The sequence below is a fragment of the Amphiura filiformis genome, chromosome 10 (assembly GCF_039555335.1).
Source record: "Amphiura filiformis chromosome 10, Afil_fr2py, whole genome shotgun sequence".
NCBI lineage: Eukaryota > Metazoa > Echinodermata > Ophiuroidea > Amphilepidida > Amphiuridae > Amphiura > Amphiura filiformis.
In genome coordinates, this window is record NC_092637.1 from 60453757 (window position 1) to 60476930 (window position 23174).

The window sequence follows — 23174 nt, forward strand, 5'->3', positions numbered from 1 at the left end:
GGTAGCTTGAAATGCTCACGCTTTATAGCCTTATTCAAGTTACGAGGATCGAGACATACCCGAATATCACCATTTTTCTTTTTTACTGTGACTAGGCTACTGACCCAGTCAGTAGGTTCTTCTTGCTTGACTATAACACCAATACTCTCCATTCTTTGCAATTCAGCTTTGACTTTGTCACGCAATTTGAATGGAATTTTTCTACAAGCATGTTGTACTGGTGGTACTGAGGGATCTACATGTATTGTATGTGTATCTGGTAAACATCCAAGCCCTTTAAAGACATGGCTAAATTCTTCCATAACAGTATCTGTCAGTTCATCTTCAACTGAGTCTACCTCCACATTCCAAACTAACTTAATGAGACCCAATGACTCACACGCCTTTAACCCAAGCACTGGTCTAAATTTGACGCCTTGTCTTGTTTGGTTAGGTATGACTATGAACGATAGTTCTTGTGTTTTGCCTTTGTGTTTTATTTCTGCTTTGCATCTACCAAGAACTGGAATGACTGTACCAGAATATCCCCTAAGTTTCACAAAACTTTTCTGCAGTTTTGGTCTGGGTTTCAGTTTCTTATACACTGAGTGAGGTAATATGTTGACCTGAGCACCGGTGTCTAGTTTCAATGAAACATTGTGCTTGTTTACTGGTAGCTTAACAACCCACTCATCACGTTTACGTGTTGTGAGCTCATGAGTGATCGCATGAATGTCAACAAAGTATTCTTGATCTGAATCACTTTCATTTATTTCATCTACTTTGCTTCTGCTTTGTTGAGACTTTTTAGAAAGACAGAAGGTTGCGAAATGCCCCTTTTTGCCACATTTGAAGCATTCTATTTTTAGCGCTTTGCACTCATCTTTGTTTTTGTGGTGCTTTCCACATCTTCCACATTTTGAACTTGAACTTTCAGTTTTCTGATGTGGATTTGACTTTTGATGTGACTGTTGTCTAGCTTGTGACTGTTGTTGTCTAGGTCTAGGTTTTCTATTTCTATTGACTGTGTCAACATGTGATGATGTACCTGATTTGACTAATTCTTTAGCCTGCTTTCGCGATTGCTCTTTTGCTCTGCACTTTTTTAATGCAGTATCCAATGTTAGATCAGCTTCTTGAAGTAAATTTTCTCTCAACTTATTGTCTTTGACCCCTAAAACTATCATGTCTCTGATCAGTCCATCCTTGAGCGTATCAAACTCACAGGATTGGCTACGAGTACGCAGCTCTGTCACGTACTGATCAATATTTTCATTTGCATCTTGATGACGAGAAAAGAACAAGTACCTTTGGTATGTTACGTTCTTCTTTGGTGCACAGTACTGTTCGTACTTCAGCATTACTGGCTCTAGTTTCATTTTGTCATCCTCATTTGTGAATTCAAATGTATTGTATAGGCTCAGAGCCTCATCACCCACTACGTGGAGAAATGTTGATGTTTGTTGTGCATCGGTACTTGCCGTTAAACCTGATGCCACCCTAAACAATTCAAACCTTTGTTTGAATTTTTTCCAATTCTCAGAGAGATTTCCCTCTAAAACCAATGGTTCTGGTTGTGAGAGTGTTATTCGACTAGCTACTACTGCCTGATCGGCCATGGCTGTACTATTTGTGTTTTCACTGTGCACGTATTCACCTAATTTCTAAATCGCTGTATCGCAGCGCACTTGATTTTAACCCGAAAATCAAGAAAGGCGCCGATGCGCTCCTGAAAACTCAGGAATCTTGGTTTTGACCACCAACCAAGAAAGGCCGTTGTATGTCATGCGTGTGTATTTGACTCGCTCGAAGCGCATCCGGCTTGATCTTAAGCTGAGATCAAGAAAGCCGCGGAGCGCAAATGACTGATGTGTGTAATTGAACGTGTATTTGTTCGCCTAAGGGACGCGCCACCGGCCTGATTTTTAGCTGAAATCAAGAAAGCCGCTCGAAGCGCTCCTGTCAAAATCAGTCACTTGACTTGATTTTTTAATCACAGACAGGTTTACTTTTACTAGCCTGCTCAGTTTTATTTTATAAGCTTACAGCTTCTTGCTACTTTTTAAGAAGCTTACAACTTCTTGCAAGGCTATTCATTAAGCTTTTCTAGCTTAAATTTGACGCTTACTATATACCCTTATTACTACTTGCATGACTTGCGATACGTTGACATGTCGTAGCATGCCTTCAAAATTCTGCACCTTTCACTCGTGCGAATTTTACTGGGATTATTTCTCCCACTTACAAGCGGTTAAAACAGCTGTGACTTCTTCTCCAGTCACTTCTGATCACCATATTGTGTTTACTATGAACACATATCAGGATGGATTACGCAGAACACAAAGATCTAATATTCTTATTAGATAACACTGGTTTATTTATTACTGGAGGTCGCCATCTTGTGCTACTCAGATTATGGGCGCACATCACTATATGATTATGATGATATCAATACATGAACCATCTAGCTATCCTATCAAGGTTACTCTTGAGATTAGTCTGTAATATTGTTGGATCTGGTGAACTAACTAAAGGAGATGTATCATCTGCATACATTACGCACTTACAACAGATTCTGGTAAAGAATTAACAAAAATAACAAAGGACCCAATATTGATCCTTGAGGTATCCCAATATTAATATCTTTAAAATCAGAAAGAGTAGAATTTATATTGACAGCTTGGGATCTACCACTCAGATATGATTTGAACCAGCCCAGTGACATGCCAGTGATACCATATGAATACAATTTATCAAATAAAAGATCATGATTTACTGTATCAAAGGCTTTTTTAAGATCTAAGAAAATTGACCCAGTTACTTTACCGTCATTCATGTTATTCAGGATATAATCAGTTACATCCAGAAGAGCAGTATTGGTACTGTGATTAAGTCTAAAACCTGACTGACATGGATTTAAAATATTGTTTACTGTAAGGTAGTTGATCATGAACGGTTCGTTCTAAAATGTTAGATAATATTGGCAGAACTGATATAGGCCTGTAATTGCTGACTTCATTCTTGCAACCATCCTTGTAGATAGGTGTACCCTTTGCTTTTTTCCACATAGAAACAAAGAGAGAAGTAAACATGGAAAGGTTACATATATATCGTTATGAACACGGCAGAGTGCCGAATACGCAAAATTGCTGTTCTGAGTAAACTGTGTTTGAAAATCTTGGTACCATTCCATTGGTCCTTCTAAAAATTTAGAACATTTGTGAGCACACATTTAAAATGTATATTATAGAAGTGAATGTACACGAATTATTGGCAATACTTGCATGTTCTGAAATAATCGATATATCCGTCAAAACGCGTTTAAACAGATATTCGGCTTTATGCTGTATCCAAAATGTCTCTACCACTGTGCAGAGAGAGGTCGAATACACATTCAACTACGTGTAAACCATAGCAAGCATTCTTGATTTGGGGCTTTTGTGTAGAAATTACTGGTTGTCCTAAGGCTATGTAGACTTAACTTGCTATATAAGTTATAAATAGTCATCCCTGTAATATTTAGCAAAAACTCGAGGATTTTAAAGCAAAAATAACAATATTGGCCTATATTTTATGTATAATTTTCCGGGATTTTCCAATTTCACGGGCGCCAAGCACTCACATTATTAAACCACAGCAATATCATGTGGGGAATGTTTGTACTTATTTTGGTATCACTGGATAGAAGATACCTGCAGCTATACGTTAATATCAAATATATTAGTATAGGACATGTAATATAGAAAATTCGGGTTTCCCGCTATACAACACTATAGATCAACATGATTTGTACAGCTAAGTATACGATTCGTCTCTCTGCCGAATTCATTTATCGCACTTAGGCCCGATTCGTCCAAATCAAAATTTCAATGACTATGTCGGTGAGTAAGATTTACAATTAATTTTTGGTGGAAATAAAAGATAACCTGAAACATAATCATAAGCATACAAAAACCCAATTTGCTCAAAATTCTCGATTCGTCACTCTGCCGAATTCACAACGATATTATGCAAGAGGGTGACAGATGACAGGAGCAGCTAATTTCAAAAGTTTTATAATTTTATGCATTTTCAACATCATTATTGAGTCTACATAATGATGCGTATGCCAATCATCAATACTACGCAAACCCAATGTCGTATCTGTAATTTGAAGAACATTGGTGGAGCTATGCATTATTTTGGCAAAAAAGATATAAAAAAAATAAGTCTTAACAACATCAGATGAACAGCTACATGTATTTGTCCATTTGTCAAATTCTTTGTTGCCATTATGATAGATCATCATCATTCTGTTTGAGAACAGGGATAAGATACTATATACAGACCTGCAGTGTGAGGGAGCAAGACTCGGGTGAAATCTGCTGTCAAAAGCAAGATAGTTTATTAATATTTATTGTTTATGAATACAATGGTAAGAGTATTTTCATGAGGCAAAATTTTCATGAGGTTAATATGTACTGTTCCATTCAATGAGGTGGCAGGATTCCCAAACCAAGACTTGATTATGTACTATAGAATACCATTTATTCTTTCATTTTTGACATTAGGAAATGGGGCAGGAGAACAGCAAATGACAGTGGCATCAGCTTTGGACAGTTTTCTAGGTGAGTATCTCGATTAACATTTCACTTAAAGGCCCATTCAGTGATTAGGTCATCGGGATGGTCGTAAAAATCATCAAAATTCAGATTTTGGTACCTTTGTCATTGTCATAGACGTGCTAACATAGCCTGCTAGTGGTTCAGCCGAAAGCCATATATGAAAGTCAAAATAAGACATTTTTACATGAATCTGTAATTTGTATACTGACAGTATATAAATTAGCTACATGTATTTCAATAGGGCTTCAACTTTGTCAATAAGCTGTTTCCTTATTCTTTTGCTCAAATTTTTCATTAAGAATTACCTAATGACAATTTTAATGACTTATCCTTCACTTTTAAAGGATTTATACAGATTTTTTTAAAATACTTTTGCTGGGATCACTGAATGGGACTTAAAAGTCTAAATATGTTTAATTCAATGAATCTTCTTTATATATACTTAAAGCCACACATAAAAGTAATAGATGTGGAAATAAGAGTATAAACTGACCAGTAGATACCAATTGTAGTCCTACTAATTCATGGCATATTGGATGGCCTAGGGGAAAGTTAGCCCATATTTGCAAGACATCCATGCCTTCAAGGTGAAATAAACCTACTCATGTTACCGTCTGGCCATGTTCTGGCCTGCTGGCTGATCTTTCCCTAGGAAAGATGACATTCCAATCTTCCCCATTAAGAAATAAAGGTAATGGCATATCCTTTACACCGAAATAATGTGGCTGTTGCAGTAAAAGTGTAATTATTGAAAAAATATACTTCCAAGGACACATTACTTGGGTGGAAAGGATAAGGCAGCAACCTCTATTTCTATTCTTGTACCGCAAAAATATGTTGATTTAAAGAGATGTCACATTTTTGATCAAATATTTTAAGTTGTTTACATCAGGTTAAAGCACCTACACATATCCACAGTGCAAGGGACAGTACATAAAAATTGTACACATATCATTGTGTCTTGTCGCCCAAAATTCCAACTTTAAAAGGCCATTTCTCCCATGCTACACCCTCTATAGAACATTGAAATGCTACTTCTGGGTTTTTTTCGGTTTAGATTTTAAATGTGCTAAAGTCTAATCTTCTAAACAATGTTATTGGGACCCCAAAATAGGAAAAAAATAATTTGAACCATACTCTGGGGGGAGGGGGCTCTGCCAGGAAATTATAAAATTAATGTTTTACATGAAAATGTTCTTAAACAAACCCAAATAAAGGTGATGTTAACATACCTCAATGACGTTTCGTCCTGTAACACAGCACTTTCTCAAATTGAATGACCAGCTTTGACCTTTGACGTCGGCTGCTTCCTGTTGGTAGCTGACCAAATTCAGTCTACCCTTGAGGCTTAAAGCTTTGTATCAACTTTTGAGTGCCACATCGCTCCCTTTGGTGGAGGCATCACGGTCGACGCTTTAAAAAAAATTAAAAACATGTTATTCAGTTATGCAATTGCATATATTTTGTCAACTATACATTGTCAATCAAAAAAAGGCACAAATTTTGTGTATGCACATTTTAACCCCAGCCCCCGCCTACATATGTGTCATTGGGTAGGAAAGCTCATTGGAAACTTCACAAAATAAGGGTGTTTTCAGATGAAAAAATGTGATTCGCCAAACTCAAAAAGGTGTTCTTCATTTATGAATCATACTGTATGCATAATCATTGCAGTTTATTATTCCATTTGGCACACATCACATCAATTACACAGTGCTTAATAATGCCTGTGCAAACAAGGTTCCGTCAGAAAGGGGTATAACTAAAAAATGTGTGTTTTTGTCCTGAAACTTCCAGAAATGAGATGTAAGTCAGGGTGTTTTCAACAGCTTGCTGATGAGCATGCCTTAACTGTGACTAAAAAGAGTGCAGGGGCTGAGATTTTAACATACTTTGGCTTCTGTGACAAAGTAATAATTTAGGCTAAACAAAAAAATACTTATGTCTCAAAGCCCATGGCAGTTTCGCAAACGAATGCGGAATGTGTTTTTTTTTCAATTTGTTAACTCAATTTTGAATTAAGATGTCATTTTCAAGTATTCATAAAATTGTGGTTGATTTACACAATTGAAGTACAATTATCAATTGTTTTATGACTAAATAATACGAGTATCGAATCAAGTAACTTTTCTTCCAAATTTATCTCAGAATTTCATTATTTTACGGCAAAAAACTATAAAACTAGAATTTTGCGGTTCTCGACGCAAAGCTTCGGCCGCAATGCCTCCACCTTGACGCCCATCATTTTAACCTGTGCAATTTCACTTGACCCAAAAATGACCTGCACATTATCTGCCTCACTAAGGATGCCGTTCCCATCAAATTTCATGAACCTGCGATTTGACCCCAGATGACCCCAAAATGACCTTGAAATTTTTGCCTTGTTTCAGTGGTCTTCCCCACAAAATTTCATGAATCTGCGACAATCTATGGCGATTTGACCTCGGTTGACCTTGGATGACCCCAAAATGACCTTGACATTTTTGTCTTCCTACAGTGGTCGTTACCACCATATTTCATGAACCTGCGATTTGACCCCAGATGACCCCAAAATGACCTTGAAATTTTTGCCTTGTTTCAGTGGTCTTCCCCACAAAATTTCATGAATCTGCGACAATCTATGGCGATTTGACCTCGGTTGACCCCGGATGACCCCAAATGACCTCACAATGACCTTGCGATTACGCATGTTTTGCGCTGAAAAGCAAATCAGGTTAAGAACTTCTGGCTGTGCTACTCTCCGCCAAGTTTCATTACTGTAACTCATACAGATCTCCAGATGCACAGGGTTATTTTCTTTGATATGCATAAATTATGCAAATTAGGTGCTTAATTACCATATTTTGCAACAAAAACCTGCTAAAATTTGGAGATCACTAATTGCCACCCCTCCACCAAATTGCATCACTATACGCCTTACCAGTTCCGAGAAATTGCACTCGCAAGCTCGGACGGACGGACAACCAGGAAACATAATACCTCCGGAGGCATAAAAAAGGAAATAAAAAATGAATTTGCAGTTTCAGCTGTCATGGATGCAGTAAGAAAAACAAATGCACGTGGCATCTTTGAGACATAAGCATTTTTATTGCCTTATTATCTTAGACATTGAATATTCGTTTCTTTGCTGCTAACAGAATTTGACGGCCCTTCTACTTCAATGTCTCAGTGTGAGCTTCCTCCATGGGAAGAGAACATTCCACTACAACCAAGTATCTACAAGATGAACAGCAAACCAAGAGGCCTGTGCCTTATAATAAACAATGACAACTTTGAAATGTCGAAACTGCCCTCTGTTACGAGGATTCCAAGAAAACGGTTATCAGACAGAACAGGTACAAATATAGATGCAAGTAAGTACAAAGGGTTAAAAGCCAAGCTTTGCTTTATTCTTGATTCTCTTTTACCAATGATAGGAATAAGGACATAGAGTCCCCCAGCAAACACAAAACGTTTTTGAAAACATTCACAAAATGAGAGACAAGGTTGCCAGAAAATGTTTAAATGTGTTATGTAAAGGATATCAAATGCTTATTATCATTTGTTTCATTAATTGAATAGTTATCATATAGCAGGTGTTGGCTGACGTTGTGCTCCTCAAAATTGAACGATATACACATCTTAAAAGTAAAGGAAATAATAGTTATTCTTTACTTCAAAGATGAGTATATCGTTCAATTTTGTCCTGAAGTCATTTATCCTGACCAATAACTGTACTAAACGTAGAGCACAATATCAACCAAAACCTGCTATATGATAAATATAGAGTTAGTGAAACAATGCCGTAAAAATGTGATATTTTGTACTGTATATCGTCTGTAGAGCGTATATTTATAATTACATGCATCATGAATAGCATTATAAGCCTGTTGAAGTTACAGGAATCTGTGGCCGAGCGGTTAAGGTGTCTGACACAGGCCCTGTAAAGCACAGGTTTGAGCCCCTGAATATATGTAGTTTTCTTTGCCTTTTCTTTTTTATTATTATCTTACAATATCCTTCATTATATCATTTTTGTCATTCTATTTTTGCCATTGTCCCTCCTTTTTTCCAGTGACCAGTCCTTATATTAACCAATTTCTTTATCATTAATTTTATTATGATTGAAAAGGATGTTATCTGCTCCCAAATCGTGTGCAATTTGAACCCTCTGCGACTTAACGTTTTTGAGTTATGAGACAAAAACCAAATTTAGATGAAATATTTTGCTTTCGCCAGAGACAATCTTGGAAATAAGTCTCAGAATACTTTTGTGTCAAGAATTAAAATTAAAAAATTAAAAACTGACACCCCATCTCCCCCGTGCAATGTTGGGAAATGCCAATGTCTTCAGCAGTTTTCCAAAGTGTTCCAACATTGATTGATGGGGGAAGAGGGGAAGGGTAAATCGTTGCTGTAGATGTCCAAGTACTTTTTTCCAAGATTGAAGATTGTGCAATCCTATTTTTATTTGAATTGTTTTATCAAAACCAACATTTTGACACCTCTTTTGTCAAAATCAGAGCACTTTGATGTTTTTGACCATGTAGAGCCAAAAATGTGACATTTGACCTTTTCGTTAATAACTCAAAACGGTACATTGTAGAAAAGTTTGAAATTTAACCTTGTGTAAAGTTTGATTACCTTTTCCCGTCAAAAGCTGCTGCGGCTCATTTGCTATCAGGCATTTTTGTGTAGCCTACGATGTCAACTACCTATGGTAGCAGTGTATCCCCCCCAACTGGTACCAAACACCCCATCTGAGAGGGGGGGGGGTCAGGCTCATACACTATTTGGAGAACAATTTAGTTACGGTTGTTGTATGAACGGTTTGCTCACTCATGTCAATTATCTGATTATGTTCTATTTTAATTTTGTGTACAGATATTGATTTGTTTAAATTTAAACTACAGTAAATTATTTCTATATCTTTGCAGTGGAACTCCTCAAGCTATTTGGGAGGTCACTGGATTTTGAAATCAGATGCAAGAATGACAGAACAGCAAGACAAATGCGCAATGACCTGGTAGAAATTCGCAATATCAATCATGATAAGTATGACTGTTTTGTTTGTTGCATCCTTACACATGGCCGACTTGGACACGTTTATGGTGTGGATGGTTATGCCATCAAAATTACAGACCTTACCGGTGAGTTGACTGGAATCATGTGCCCATCTCTAGCTGGAAAACCCAAGGTGTTCTTCATCAATGCATGCCAGGGAGTCACCGCCCAACCCTCAGTACACCTACAGCAGGATGGTCCAAGTGATAACATGGTCCGAATACCAAATGAAAAGGACTTTTTGGTATGCTTATCAACAGTACCTGGATATGGATCATTTAGGAGTGAAACTCAAGGATCTTGGTTTATCTTTTCACTTGTGGCTGTTATGAAGGAGTTTCACACAAGGGTTGATGTGGTGCATATGTTGGGTATGGTGTGCAAGCACTTGAGTACAAGCTGGCAACGCAGGGATTCAGAGGAAGGGCAACAATGTAGTTTTATTTCTTCCTCATTGAGTGAGGTTTTGTTTTTGCGGTAATACATGTACTTATTTAGTAGGCTTACAATTTCAGAATTCTCAATAATCCGGAGATATGTGACAATGTAACCAAGATAAATCATGTATTTCTAAAATCAGTTTTAAGATCCAGTTGGCATGGAACTTAAGGCAGCATGAAATTATGATCTGTGAGTCAGGAATTCCTGTGATTTTAACCTTTCATTCACAACATTGGCAGTTTTGAACAGGTTCACCCAATACTTAGCTTATACTATATGAGACACGATCTGGTCCACGGGGGCCAAAGGAGACGTTTTTGAAAAACGAGTTACTGTAATTATTGCATTATACATATAATAGGCTATCAGTTACTGAAAACACCAAAGGCCAAGCATACTTGGTTCTAAAGTTATGAAGTTTTATGATATCTATTTTCTTATGTATTTTATTGTCTAGCCTGATAAGGCAGGAGACTATATAATCACTTTTCGGTATGTGTGTATGTGGGGGCGGGGTGTATGTGACAAATTTGGTTAAAGTTTTGGTTTAAGTTTTGATTAAATGCTCTCAGATGAACAGTTCAGATCCTATTGCAAGGAAACTTAGGCCATAGGTGAAGTATGAAGATCTTCATGTTATGGTGTTGTGTCACATAATTTCAAGGTCATTTCAAGGTCACCATAGGTCATTTGAGGTCAAATGTTTTCTTGAAATTTGGATTAAGTTGCTCTCAGGCTATGTATTTCACCATGCTTTGACGTATCGAGCTGCAATTTTGAACAGTGATAGGGGCAAGTGTGTCGAGCTGCTTAGTGATGGGGAGGGCAGGATGGGCACTACAGGGGGGGAGGAGGAAGGGGGCAAGGCAGAAGAAAAGCAAAATACCCTGTGAACAAATTATCTGGAGATCCGTATGGGGTACACTGACATAACTTGGTGGGGAGTAGCGCGGCCAGAGGTTCTCAACCTGATTAGATTTTCAGGTCATTTCGGGTCATCTGGGGTCACCCAGGGGTAATCTGAGGTCAAATTACTGAAAACTGTCGTATGGGCATGATATTTGGTGGGTACAGTCAAATTTTTGGAAGGCCTTTTTCGGGGTCACCCAGGGGTCATCTGAGGTCAAATTACTAAAAACTGTCATATGGGAATGAACATTGGTGGGTACAGTCAACTTTACAGTCAAATTTTTGGAAGGTCATTTCGGGGTCATCCAAGGTCACCCAGGAATCATCTGAGGTCAAATTACTATAAATATTCGTATGGGCATGAAACTTGGTGGGTACAGTCAACATTTAGAGTCAAATGTTTGGAAGGTCATTTTGGGGTCATCCAGGGGTCATCTGTGGTCAAATTCCTAAAATCTGTCGTATGGGAATTAAACTTGGTGGGTACAGTCAACATTTAGAGCCAAATGTTTGGAAGGTTATTTTGGGGTCATCCGAGGTCATCCAGGAGTCATCTGAGGTCAAATTACTAAAAACTATCATATGGGCATGAAACTTTGTGGGTACAGTCAACATTTAAGAGCCAAATATTTGGAAAGTTATTTCGGGGTCACCATGGGTTGCAGGTTCATTTACTGCCTTTGCCGCCTTTGGCCCCCATGGACCAGATTGTGTCAAATATGCAAGTGCTGTGAAGACGGACCAAACAAAATGCAATGCAAAACACAAGTACAGTGCATTTTTATCAAGTGCAAAGTTTGCCCATTGAAATAGTGTGCAAGTTCCACACTGGCTCTGTCCATCTCCCATGATATTACCACAATACACTTGCTTTACACTTTATTAGCAAAATTGTCAATGATTTTCAGTTACGTTGTGACCTTCATCAGACTGCAGAAACTTGATTTATGTTTGGGTCATGTAAAACAAATTTGTCTGCATGAATTACCATCCCAATAACGCCAAGCAAGTCTCTAAGCAGTCTAATGGAGACACAGGAATGGATTGCAACATAACTGATCAATAATTAATTGTGAGTCCAGTATGCTGATTTCATTTCTGAATATGCTACTGCAATCAACAAATTTAATAGTTGGCACACCTTGTCAATATGTTGGAACTCTTCATTGCCGCTCTGATAGTTCAGTGAAATTAGTATAACTATGTTTGATGAGAAGTACATACCTTCTCCATTGCCCTTCCCATTCCCCCTCAATCAATGTTGGGAAGACTGGAGAGCCCAATGGAAAAAGTGCTTTCATCAACATTGAACTGGGGGAGAAGGGTGACAAATTACATTTAGTATTCCAGATTGTGCCAACATTAATTTCTTTGATTGTCCGAGGCGAATGCAAAATATTTCATCTAAATGTCGTTTTTGTCTCATAACTCAAAAAAGGAATGCCGTATGCCGCTTCATATTTCAAACAATTTGGCAGTAGATTATATGCCTTTGAATTATAATAAATTTGTAAATAAAGAAATTGTTTTATTTAGGGGGTGGTCACTGAAAACCTCCCTTATGCTAAATTATCACACATTTTGTGATTATGGGTCTAAACTGCATCTAAAATTTGTTTTTGGTCCATATCATTAAAACAAAAGCACATAATTATTACAACCAAATTTTACACACTTTATTATGATAATATGTTTCCACTTCTATCAAATATTCAGTACGATATTCACTCAATTAAGTGAAAAACAATGCAAATGTGTATCACACCATGTAAAGCTTTGAAAACCGACGAAGGCCAAATAACTGCATAATGGTGACATTTGGCATTTTAGATCAAAAAAGAGTTTGACAACACAGAAAATAGGACTGCGAACAAAATACTAAGGTTTTGTTAATGGCATTAATCATTGAACTCTATCAAGAAGATAGCCGGGGTTCAAACCAGGCATCTCTGGATCATGGGCCAACTACCAGACCACTGGACTATTATGTGCAACTGTGATAAAGACTTGAATCATTGTACGAATACGTTAAAGATGTTAAACCATCACGCGTATTGAATACTTTTTTCTGTAACTATTAAAGGGCATTTCGTGATCCACAGCCTCATCCCCCCACTTTTCTCAAAAAAAGTTGAGATTTTTATATCACTGGAAACCTCTGGCTACATAATGTTTATGTACAAAATATTACTTGCAGATTAATTCGTTTTGCAAAGATATTGTGCACCAGAACGAAATTACAACGCATTGTCTATGGAGCAGTGTAATACACATAATCATGCATAACTCGCAAACGCAAAATCGGAATCAACTAAAATTTTGGGAATAGGCTTTTTTCGTGGATATGTACTGAAAAATGTCATAAAAAGAGGATGCTAGGATCACGAAATACTCCTTTAACTGAATAAATTATGCGCTATTCATGAACTTTTACAAATTGACTCGGTAATCAACAATATATATTCATATTGTGTACAGAAACACCTCAAAATATATTGCCGTTGCTCAGTAATTGACGATATTCCTTGATAATCCACCAAAATAAAATTTGTCCATTCTTTCTTACTAATGATATAATGGATTACCGTGGAGTTTCCATTGAATACAATAGCGTTTGTTATGGTATACCATTGGCTTGAATGACCCTGCTACTTTATGATGACAACCATTATGACTTTAAATGAAAGACCATTTTTATGTCGATCCGTTTAGCTTAATTGTTGCAGGCGTCGCTTCACAGTCAAGAGGTACACGGTTCAAAACTTGGAACATATTGTATTGAAATTGTTAATTTTTAATTTGGCCAAACTGATCTGAATGACAAAGTTGTGATTTTTTTCTCTTTGATTTAAGGGATGGGGTATGAACGTTTGGACAGTATTTATTGTGGGACATTAGAGCACATCAGACATGTCGAATTGCATTCTGAATACGAAGAATGTCCTTCTGATATCAAATAATTTTTGATTTTTTGAAATTCGCAATGTAATACACATTTTATGGCAAATGATTAAAAATTGATATTTTTGATATGTAACAGTACTCGAAGTAAACTTTATAAATCTGATGATTTATACTTAAAGTGTATGAAGGTGGGATGAAAAGCCGACGATCAATTGAAAATTGTGACCTTTCGTATTGAAGATATAGATTTTTTCCCAAAACACCAACAAAATTAGGTCTTTTTGGGAAAAAATCCATATCTTCAATATGAAAGGTCAAAATTTTCAATTGATCGTCGGCTTTTTCCTCCCAGCTACATCGACTTCAAGAATATATCATTAGATTTATAAAATTTACTTCGAGGACTGTTACATATCGAAAATGTGAAAAATATCAAATTTTAATAATTTGTCATAAAATGTGTATTATATCGTGAATTTCAAAAATGAAAATTATTTGATATCAGAAAGACATTCTTCGTATTCAGAATGCAATTTGATATGTCTGATGTGCTCTCATGTCCCACAAAAAATACTATCGAAACGCTCAAAACGCTCATTCCAGTTCCCTTAATATATTTGTCTTTTTGATTAATCTATATTCCCTGTGTTTCCTTATTGGTAACTTAAATTACCGGTTCCTCGTGTTTGAAATAGATGGAAACTGTACCTTTTATTCTTTCATCAATACAGTTATAATATATATTTTTAAGATAAAATGGTGAATGATATTAAGGGAATGGGTATGAACGTTTGGACAGTATTTATTGTGGGACATTAGAGCACATCAGACATATCGAATTGCATTCTGAATACGAAGAATGTCCTTCTGATATCAAATAATTTTGATTTTTGAAATTCGCAATGTAATACACATTGTATGGCAAATCATTAAAAATTGATATTTTTGATATTTAACAGTACTTCAAGTAAACTTTATAAATCTGATGATTTATACTTAAAGTGTATGTAGGTGGGATGAAAAGCTGACGATCAATTGAAAATTTTGACCTTTCGTATTGAAGATATGGATTTTTTCCCCAAAAACACACACAAAAAAAATAGGTCTGTTTCGAAGACTGTTATAATATCAAAAATTTGAAAAATTTCAAATTTTAATAATTTGTCATAAAATTTTTATTATATCGTGAATTTCAAAAAATGAAAATTATTTGATATCAGAAAGACATGCTTCGTATTCAGAATGCAATTCGATACGTCTGAGGTGCTCTCATGTCCCACAAAAAATACTGTCGACACGCCATAAACGCCCATTCTAGATCCCTTAACAATCATTTATGGAAAATAAATAAATGAAGAAAGAACAAAACAAGATGAGGCCAACGTATAATGTGCACATTTAACAGTCCAAGTTCTTATCACGCGGTTACGTGTACGCATTGAACCATGCTGTCTACTGAAGATAACTAATACATAATTATGTAATGAATGATTTATGACCAATTCCTGACTTTGTTATATTATTTGTTTTCAACACTAATTAGGCGTTGAATTAGGACAACCCAATATCGTATACAGCCATTTGTGCTAAAATAATTATGATAATTAAGAAGAAATACGCAACAGGATGTTATTATTGGCCTATTGTTATAGAAAACGTGTTTATTTGGCTTATATAAAACTCGGCACTATGGACATTTTCAACAACCACACTATAAACAAATTCCGTTGCCCTCAAAACTTAATAGGTTAAGTTGTGGGATGTTTCACTGACCGCTCCCTAAAAAAACCAATTTCTTTATCACTAATTTTATTAACATTCCAAAGCATATGGCCTACTCCCATATCGTGCGGAATATGAAGTTCATATGACTTTCCGTTTTTGAATTATGAGTCCAAAACGAAATGTAGATGAAATATTTTGCAGTTATGCGCCTAATACGAAATATGACGTAATTTAGCATAGGAGATGTTTTCAGTGACCATTTCCTAGATAAACCAATTCTCGCGTTTCACAATACGATGCGCCTCCAGCGTTCACTGGGTCGAGGCCAAAATACGCAGTGCATCATGGGAAAATGAGTCGACATCCAAAGCCCGCGTAATACGAATACAATACAGGAACATGCATCATTGTGGGTTTAAATGTCATTATAATGATGTTACATGCGAATCCACACTAAAACAACAATTTACAACTATAGTAGATCCATGTTCTACCTATTGATCACAGGAAATCCTTTGTGGAGCTGTTTTCAACATATTTATTATCACACTCGCGTGAAAATTCAATAGCAGCGAGAACAGCGATGTCGACTCTGAGTCGAAAATTTGACTGCCAAAAGCAACCGCTGGCGGCGCATCGTATTGTGAAACGCGAGAATTAATTTATCAACAATTTTATAATCATTCTAAAGCATATGGTCTACTCCCACATCGTGTGCAATATGAATACGAGATTCTGTTGTTGAGTTATGAGACAAAAACAAGCTTTAGATGTCATATTTTGCGTTCGCCTCAAACAATCAACGAATTTAATCGTTGCCACACATTGTCAATATCTTGGAACTCTTCATTGCCGCTCTGATAATTCAGTGAAATTAGTATATTTGATGTTGAGCGGTAGTGGCAGCAGCATTTATCATACCACTAAGGGAAACATCAAAGAACACCACTAACCAGATATATTTTTGTATCTAGTCAGTTGGTGCGTATTTACGCTTTATATCTAGTCAGTGGGAGCATAATGCGCAAGAACGATGGGTGTATGAGTATAAAGGCAATTCGCGTAAACCGGCATGTAAAAATATGCACGTGATACGTAATACGTGGAACAGTCATGTAAGTTTTCAAATGTTTTTCCTATTTTGCAACAATGAAAATGTAATTATTTCAATATTTAAATGACTTAGTGGTATGATCAATTCAGTGAGCAAAGGGTACGACACTTCATGCATTTCCTGTATCATACCTCCACTTCACCTAATAAATAATAATCTCGTGGCATCAGAATAAATTGATGTAAGTTTCATCCGTTGTGAATTTTTACCATCTTTTCACCAATGTTTCTACTGGTTTTGGAAAAAAAATCTACACATTTGGCAGTAATTAGAATGTACATTGTGCTGTGGCTTTGGATCAACGTTTAGTCGTGCCTGTGCGCAGCGCACTATAAATCACTGCTTTTTTACTTTTTTTTTTACTTATACTGAAATTTGTATGACAAGTTTTATTATTATTGCATACAAAACTAAGCAGATGGTTTTTTTTATATATTTCTTTTTTTTTGTGTGTAAAGTTTACTATTTGTTATCTGTAACCTGTTCTCACAAAAATAACAAGATGTGGGCAGATCTACTCGTCTACTTTTTGTGATATCAAGTGGCCTTAAAAGATACTTAGCATTAAAAAAAGTGTCAAATATTCTAAATTGTTTCTTAGTGGTTTCAGATCAAAACACATATTTAAGAAAAAGGATAATAGGCTGGTGTGCCAGCAAAACATTGTGAAAAACATTCACTGAAGGTTAGAAAAGGTTACCACAAAAAGTTGTAATGTCAGGTCAATATAGTATAAATTTTTTTAATAACATTCAAAAACATTTTTGACAACTTGCTGCCAAACATTCTAACAGTCATGTTAATTAAGTGTTGACAAAAATATTTTGCAAAAATGTTTGAAAACAATAACATAAAAATGAATTTGTTCCCTTCCAAAACGCTATGACTTTTATATAACCCGACATTTAATGTTTTTATAACATTTTGAATGAACCCTTCTGCAGAGAAGATGAGAAAAGACACTAAATATCAACAGGAATTTATTATAGACCTACAATAGTTTTGTAATTTGAGCTTTAAAATCTACTTGTATTACAACACTCGAAGAGTGGAAACTTACAATTTGTACAGTACTATGATCACAATTATGATGATAATATACGCTAATATTGTGTGTCTTTATGTATATTTTTAGACATTTAATAATAATAAAAATAATGAATATTTTGTAATGGTGTTCTGTTGTATAATTATGGTCACCTTATCTACATAGCAATATTTCATTAGCTCGATTATTCTCCTTAGATTTTTCTCCTTGGATTTTTTTATTTATTTGGGTTCATTAAGCATAATTTAATGACAATAATCAATCAAAATAGATGATATATATCAAACTTAGACATTTATAAGTTTTGTAAAAGTAGTAGGCCTACTTCTAGTATTTGAGGGTAGACTTACTGCTCCCCTCCACCCCCCCTCCACCCCCGCCGATACTCCGGAGCAACATAATCTAAAATCTATTGATTAGCTAGTCTTGGTCCCAGCTGGTTTGTGCTCCTCCGTCACTAAACAAACCATTTTTTGACAACCTTTAAACCGAGCCTTAAAATGATGATCGTTGATTGGTTAATGAATTTCCATATAGACGTACTATGATGTTGTCACCTGATGGTTTGTTTAGTGATTGAGGAGCACAAACCGGCTGGGACCAAGACATTTGTTTACCATTTCATGCGCATATTTTTGGGGGGCTTTAGAAGCGCCAGCCCCGGGTAAAAGCAGGGGCGGCAAAAATTAAGAGGCGGCGGAAGAAGAAGGGGCAGCAAAAACAAGGGCAGCAAAAACGAAGGGGGCGGCAAAAAGAATTAGTAAATAAAAAAAGGCTGAAAAATTTGATAAAGCATAAAATTTATTGAAAAAAGTGGTACTATACATCAAAATGTGCTGTTTTTAGGGCGCTATCGCCTGAAACCCTTTTTTTTTTGCTCTTCACTTTTTCAAACGACCGAGAAAAAAATTGGGTCAACCTTTTCGGGCTGTTGAGGAAGGGGCGGCAAAATTGAAATTTCTTCAGCCCCCTGGGGTTGGGGCGGCCACGGTTACCCACTGCATTTATGCTATCTAGATACTATTGTTTAGCGTGCAGGTTTCAGATAATATAGCTATGAAGGGTAGTATGAAAATAGAATGCACAGGAATAGAGAAATAGAAATGGGCACTAAGTATATTTTGGAGGAAGTCGCTAAACATTGCCATTTTCTGTAGTTTTATTGCTGATACCAACAGAGAAATCATCAATCTCCTTGTAATAAGTGGTGATGACTAACTGACATTGTGCTTGAAATAATCATGTGAATTTAACTTGTTTTTGTTTTTGAAACGGATTCAGTAATGTTTCATTGTTGTTTGCCACCATTTAACAACTCTCATCTGTGTGGTTTATTTCACTCGGTGTAGCTGCCCTCACGAAGTAAATCATGCCCAGAAAACCATGCAGTTGATGTGGACGCATTGCTGTAAAAAGTGATGAACAACAGTGAAACATGATTAAATCCCTAATTACTTTGTGATTGTAAGCCTATGTTTCCTTCTATACATTGATTATTACACCAAAAGAATATATTTTTGTGGTATAGCTACTTGCAATGAATATGCTTGGGACCCATTTTGATGGTCGGTTTCCCAGTATATTGTAATTGGGCAATAATATTAAATGAAGAAATTTGCCTGAAAAAAAATTTTTTAGCTCTATTCTTTTTTATTTTTCCATATTTTTGTAATCTTAATGCAGTGGTTAAGAGCATGTATGCAACTTCAGATTTCACACCACCAAATAGTATATATGGTTGTGCGCCCTTGAATTTCACTTCTCAGAAAAACCCATTGATGTGAATTTAAGCATTAAAATGAGCAGAAATTTGCATAATTTTAGCCAAATTTGGATTGGTCATGATTAGTAATATTAATTCCTGCAAGTGTACCACAGATGGGAGAAATCGAATAACTTTTAATGATTTTAAGCAGCCTTTTCTTTACAGAAACACCGGCATGGTTTTGCCTGAAAAATAGGAAATTCCCAGACATCGTAGACTTTGAGGGCCAGTCGTAAAAAATAATGACGGTCAACCTATATTTTTTCCCAGCCAGAGGGATCAGGCAAGGGCTGATTTCAACCATCATAGCTGTCGCTTAAAACTGAGTCGCTCCTGTGAAGAAAAAATGACGTTTTCTTAAGGCAAATTTAGCACATATCTCTATGGGACTCTGATTTGGTGGTGTGAGATCTGAATCATTTTAATTTTATTATCAATAGCATCAAATTACTACGATGGCAGTCAAATATATTTATGATGGAAAACAACTGATTTACAGAATGAAATACATGTTGTTCTCTTCATAAACAAAATAAAAACTTAATCTCAGATCCACCAAAGAATCAAAGATTTCAATGAAATCGAAAAATTGCTTAATTTTATGCCTTTAAAAGCTCAATCTAGTTTGTACATATTATGTTAATCTGCCAAAATAGAGTTTAATAATTGTTGTTAATAATAATAGGCCTTGTTTATACTCCATGACAGTTGACAAATAATATCCGAAAGGCATTTGACAGCACATGTAAAAGGTATTAACCACTGTGGGTATAAACTGGGAAAAATATTTTTGCAAAGTTTCTATCATCAAGGTTATTGCACACTTTTATGTAATTCATTCTGTAAATTAAATGCCAAGGTTATATATTTGGACACTATGTAACAGTTGATATATTTCAACTTGGCAAGTCAGTGCTAATAATATCGACTGTTAATTTTGGAGCACAAAAGGGTTATCTGCCTTCATTTATGTTTAGCCTTAGCAGTAATATTATAACCTTTTGTGCAGAAGCAGCACATACTGTTGAATGTTCTGTGCTACAAACAGTCAAATTATCATCTTTAGTAGGCCTACTTCTTGATGTAACAAAAACATTCTGTATTGGACATTCATTAACAACGAAACAAAAAAATGTGTCTTACAGTAAATCAGGCCTTAGGCCTATAAAATCCAATGTGTGTTGATCAAATAAATTAGATGAGGGGAGTCACAATTCCATATAGCCTCGTGTGAAACACTTTGGGAGATCTGCCATATTGGATTATCAGGCATAGGGTCCAAAATAATGTCCCTGTGTTATATTTTACCAAAGGTTCAAAACCATGCAGTAATTGGTATAAACTATGCAAAGCTTTAAATATATAGCATGCAATGTTATGTAGTATAGTGTATTTAATATAAATATTTACCATTTGTAAAACAAAATAATGTTGCATTAAATGCTTCCCTAATAATGCTGACAATTATATTATTGTTAAACATGCCAGAGGTAGTTCTTTTTTTAGTTATTTATTATACTGTACATGTAGTTGTAGCACCATATACATATAGATGTACAATACGCTTTAGGGCCAAGCCTCTTATATCAAGTTGAATGAACATTAAACTAATTTGTAGCATTGTTAAAGATGTGTGAATGAATAACGAATACAATTGAGAATTGTCAACATTAAGACTCATTCCTCCTGATCGTGTGTGATCCGTTGATGGTGCTGGTTATAACCAGTATTGAACAGTGAGGGGGGGTGAAAACATTAAAATTAAATGGAGATGAGCCATATTTTGGGCCAGTTGTACTGGGACAATTCTACACAAAGCGTGTGATAAATTTTCAATTCCAGACTATTCTAGCCCAAAATAAGGGTGAATTCACAGGGGGGGGGGGGGCACTTAAATTTTATAGTGTACACATACCTGACCAGAGATTTTCAAAACATACCCTAAACAGGATTTGCCCTTTTGAGGAAAAAACACCCATTAACAGGAATTCAGCACAGTTTTGCAACAAATGTTACCCACTGAAATAGGATTGTATCTGAAATTTATCCCTGAGAAGAATTTTATCTGAAAGGTACCACCTTTACAGGTTTTTGATCAAATACACTCCTTATTAAATGTTTTGTTTTTTATCATTTTCTAATTTTTATGTTTGGGTGCTATTGTTTGTGATGCAAATCAGAAAATGCAAACTTGAAACAATGTTCGTGTTCATTCCCTGAAAAGTACCTGTTTTGTTTTCTGGTCATACGTGTGTACATATATATTATGAAACTAAGAGTGGCCTCCTGGGGAGCAAGCTCAGTACACAACATTCTGCGTGTTTCTACTGAGGGCCAAATTCCGTGCCATGCCGTGCCGTGCCGGGTCATGGCGGGTAACAAGCCCAGTAGAAACGATCTGGGTAATTGGTTGCCGGGTCATGTGCTCGCCTTTCGTTTTCCACCTCTTGAGGTGGATCATGCCGGGTCAAAGCGTGTAATCTGCGCAGTAGAAACGAGCTGTGTGATCGGTTGCCGGGTCGAGGTCATGCGAGTTGCAAAAATAACGCAATTTATATTCTACTTGTATATATAGTAATTTAGTATGGGCCTAGGCCTATTATAATGTGTAGTAGGTTCCTTCTTACTGATATTATATACACTGGCCACATGTGTGAGTCGCATATGAACTTGATGAAGTAAAATTGATATGACTTTACTTAGTCTAGGCCTACTTCTTTATAGTTAATGAGTTAGTAATAGGCCTATATTTTGGCTGTAAATTAATTATCATAATAGCCAATTACTAAATCCACTGGTAAATTAATGCAATTTGGATTATTGAAAACACTAAATCATGTGATTGTAGGTCCTATGCCATGAGCTGCCATGTGTAGACATTTAAATTTTGGATACAACCGTCATTGCGCTCGCTGAAATCTGTTTTCCGTATTCGGTTTACAGGAAAAAATGCCGTGCATCGTAATGTAGACACGACTTTCTGGTCTCAGTAGAAACAAGCGGGGTAACGGTGGCCGGATTATGATCGGTATTTTGTGCCCGGAAAATAGCGGGTCAAAAAGCTGTATGCTCAGTATAAACACGCTGATTAATTTTATACTGCAAGCCCTGGGTACATCAGGTAAAAGATTATTTGATTTATTGATTTAATCAGGCTTGAAATTTTGTAAAGTTACTGCTTACTTTCATGTTGTAACCTTTTTGGTACAATAATGTGATTACCGTATCTGAAATAATAAAATTAGCAGTCATTAATTTTTATCTATTGTGTATGTATTGTAGTTATTTTCTAGCATTGTCATTAATTTTCAAATGAAAAGCCATAATTAATCGGACTTATTCGCAGGGGTGTACCTGAACGTATTGTAGCACTACCCAATCGGGTATAGGTAAAGGATGAACTTTACCAGACTGAGAAGTCCAAAAAAAGGTTTGGGTAGAAGCAGGTGGGTGAAAAACATTTTTTTTAAACCATTCATAGACAAAATTGCATTGAACCTTTATATAAATGAAAGCTATTGGGAAATTAAGTAATTCTTGGGCAAGCTCGAACGCACCTATTGCATCCATGTAACGTACTAAGCGTGTACGAATGTAAGGCCTGTGCATGTTTTCTTTTGTACCAGGCTACGTGCGTGTGTG

General features: G+C 36.1%; 1 protein-coding gene across 1 annotated transcript in view; it reads left to right on the plus strand.

The window, feature by feature from the left end:
* Positions 1–14078, plus strand: part of LOC140163099 (uncharacterized) — a 61381-nt gene extending 47303 nt beyond the window's left edge. Inside the window, exons 14-16 of the mRNA XM_072186476.1 lie at positions 4530–4586; positions 7721–7936; positions 9500–14078. Of these exons, the coding sequence (XP_072042577.1) occupies positions 4530–4586; positions 7721–7936; positions 9500–10107 (881 nt within the window). The 3' untranslated portion in view covers positions 10108–14078. The remainder of the gene's footprint in view (positions 1–4529; positions 4587–7720; positions 7937–9499) is intronic.
* Positions 14079–23174: the final 9096 nt, after the last annotated feature.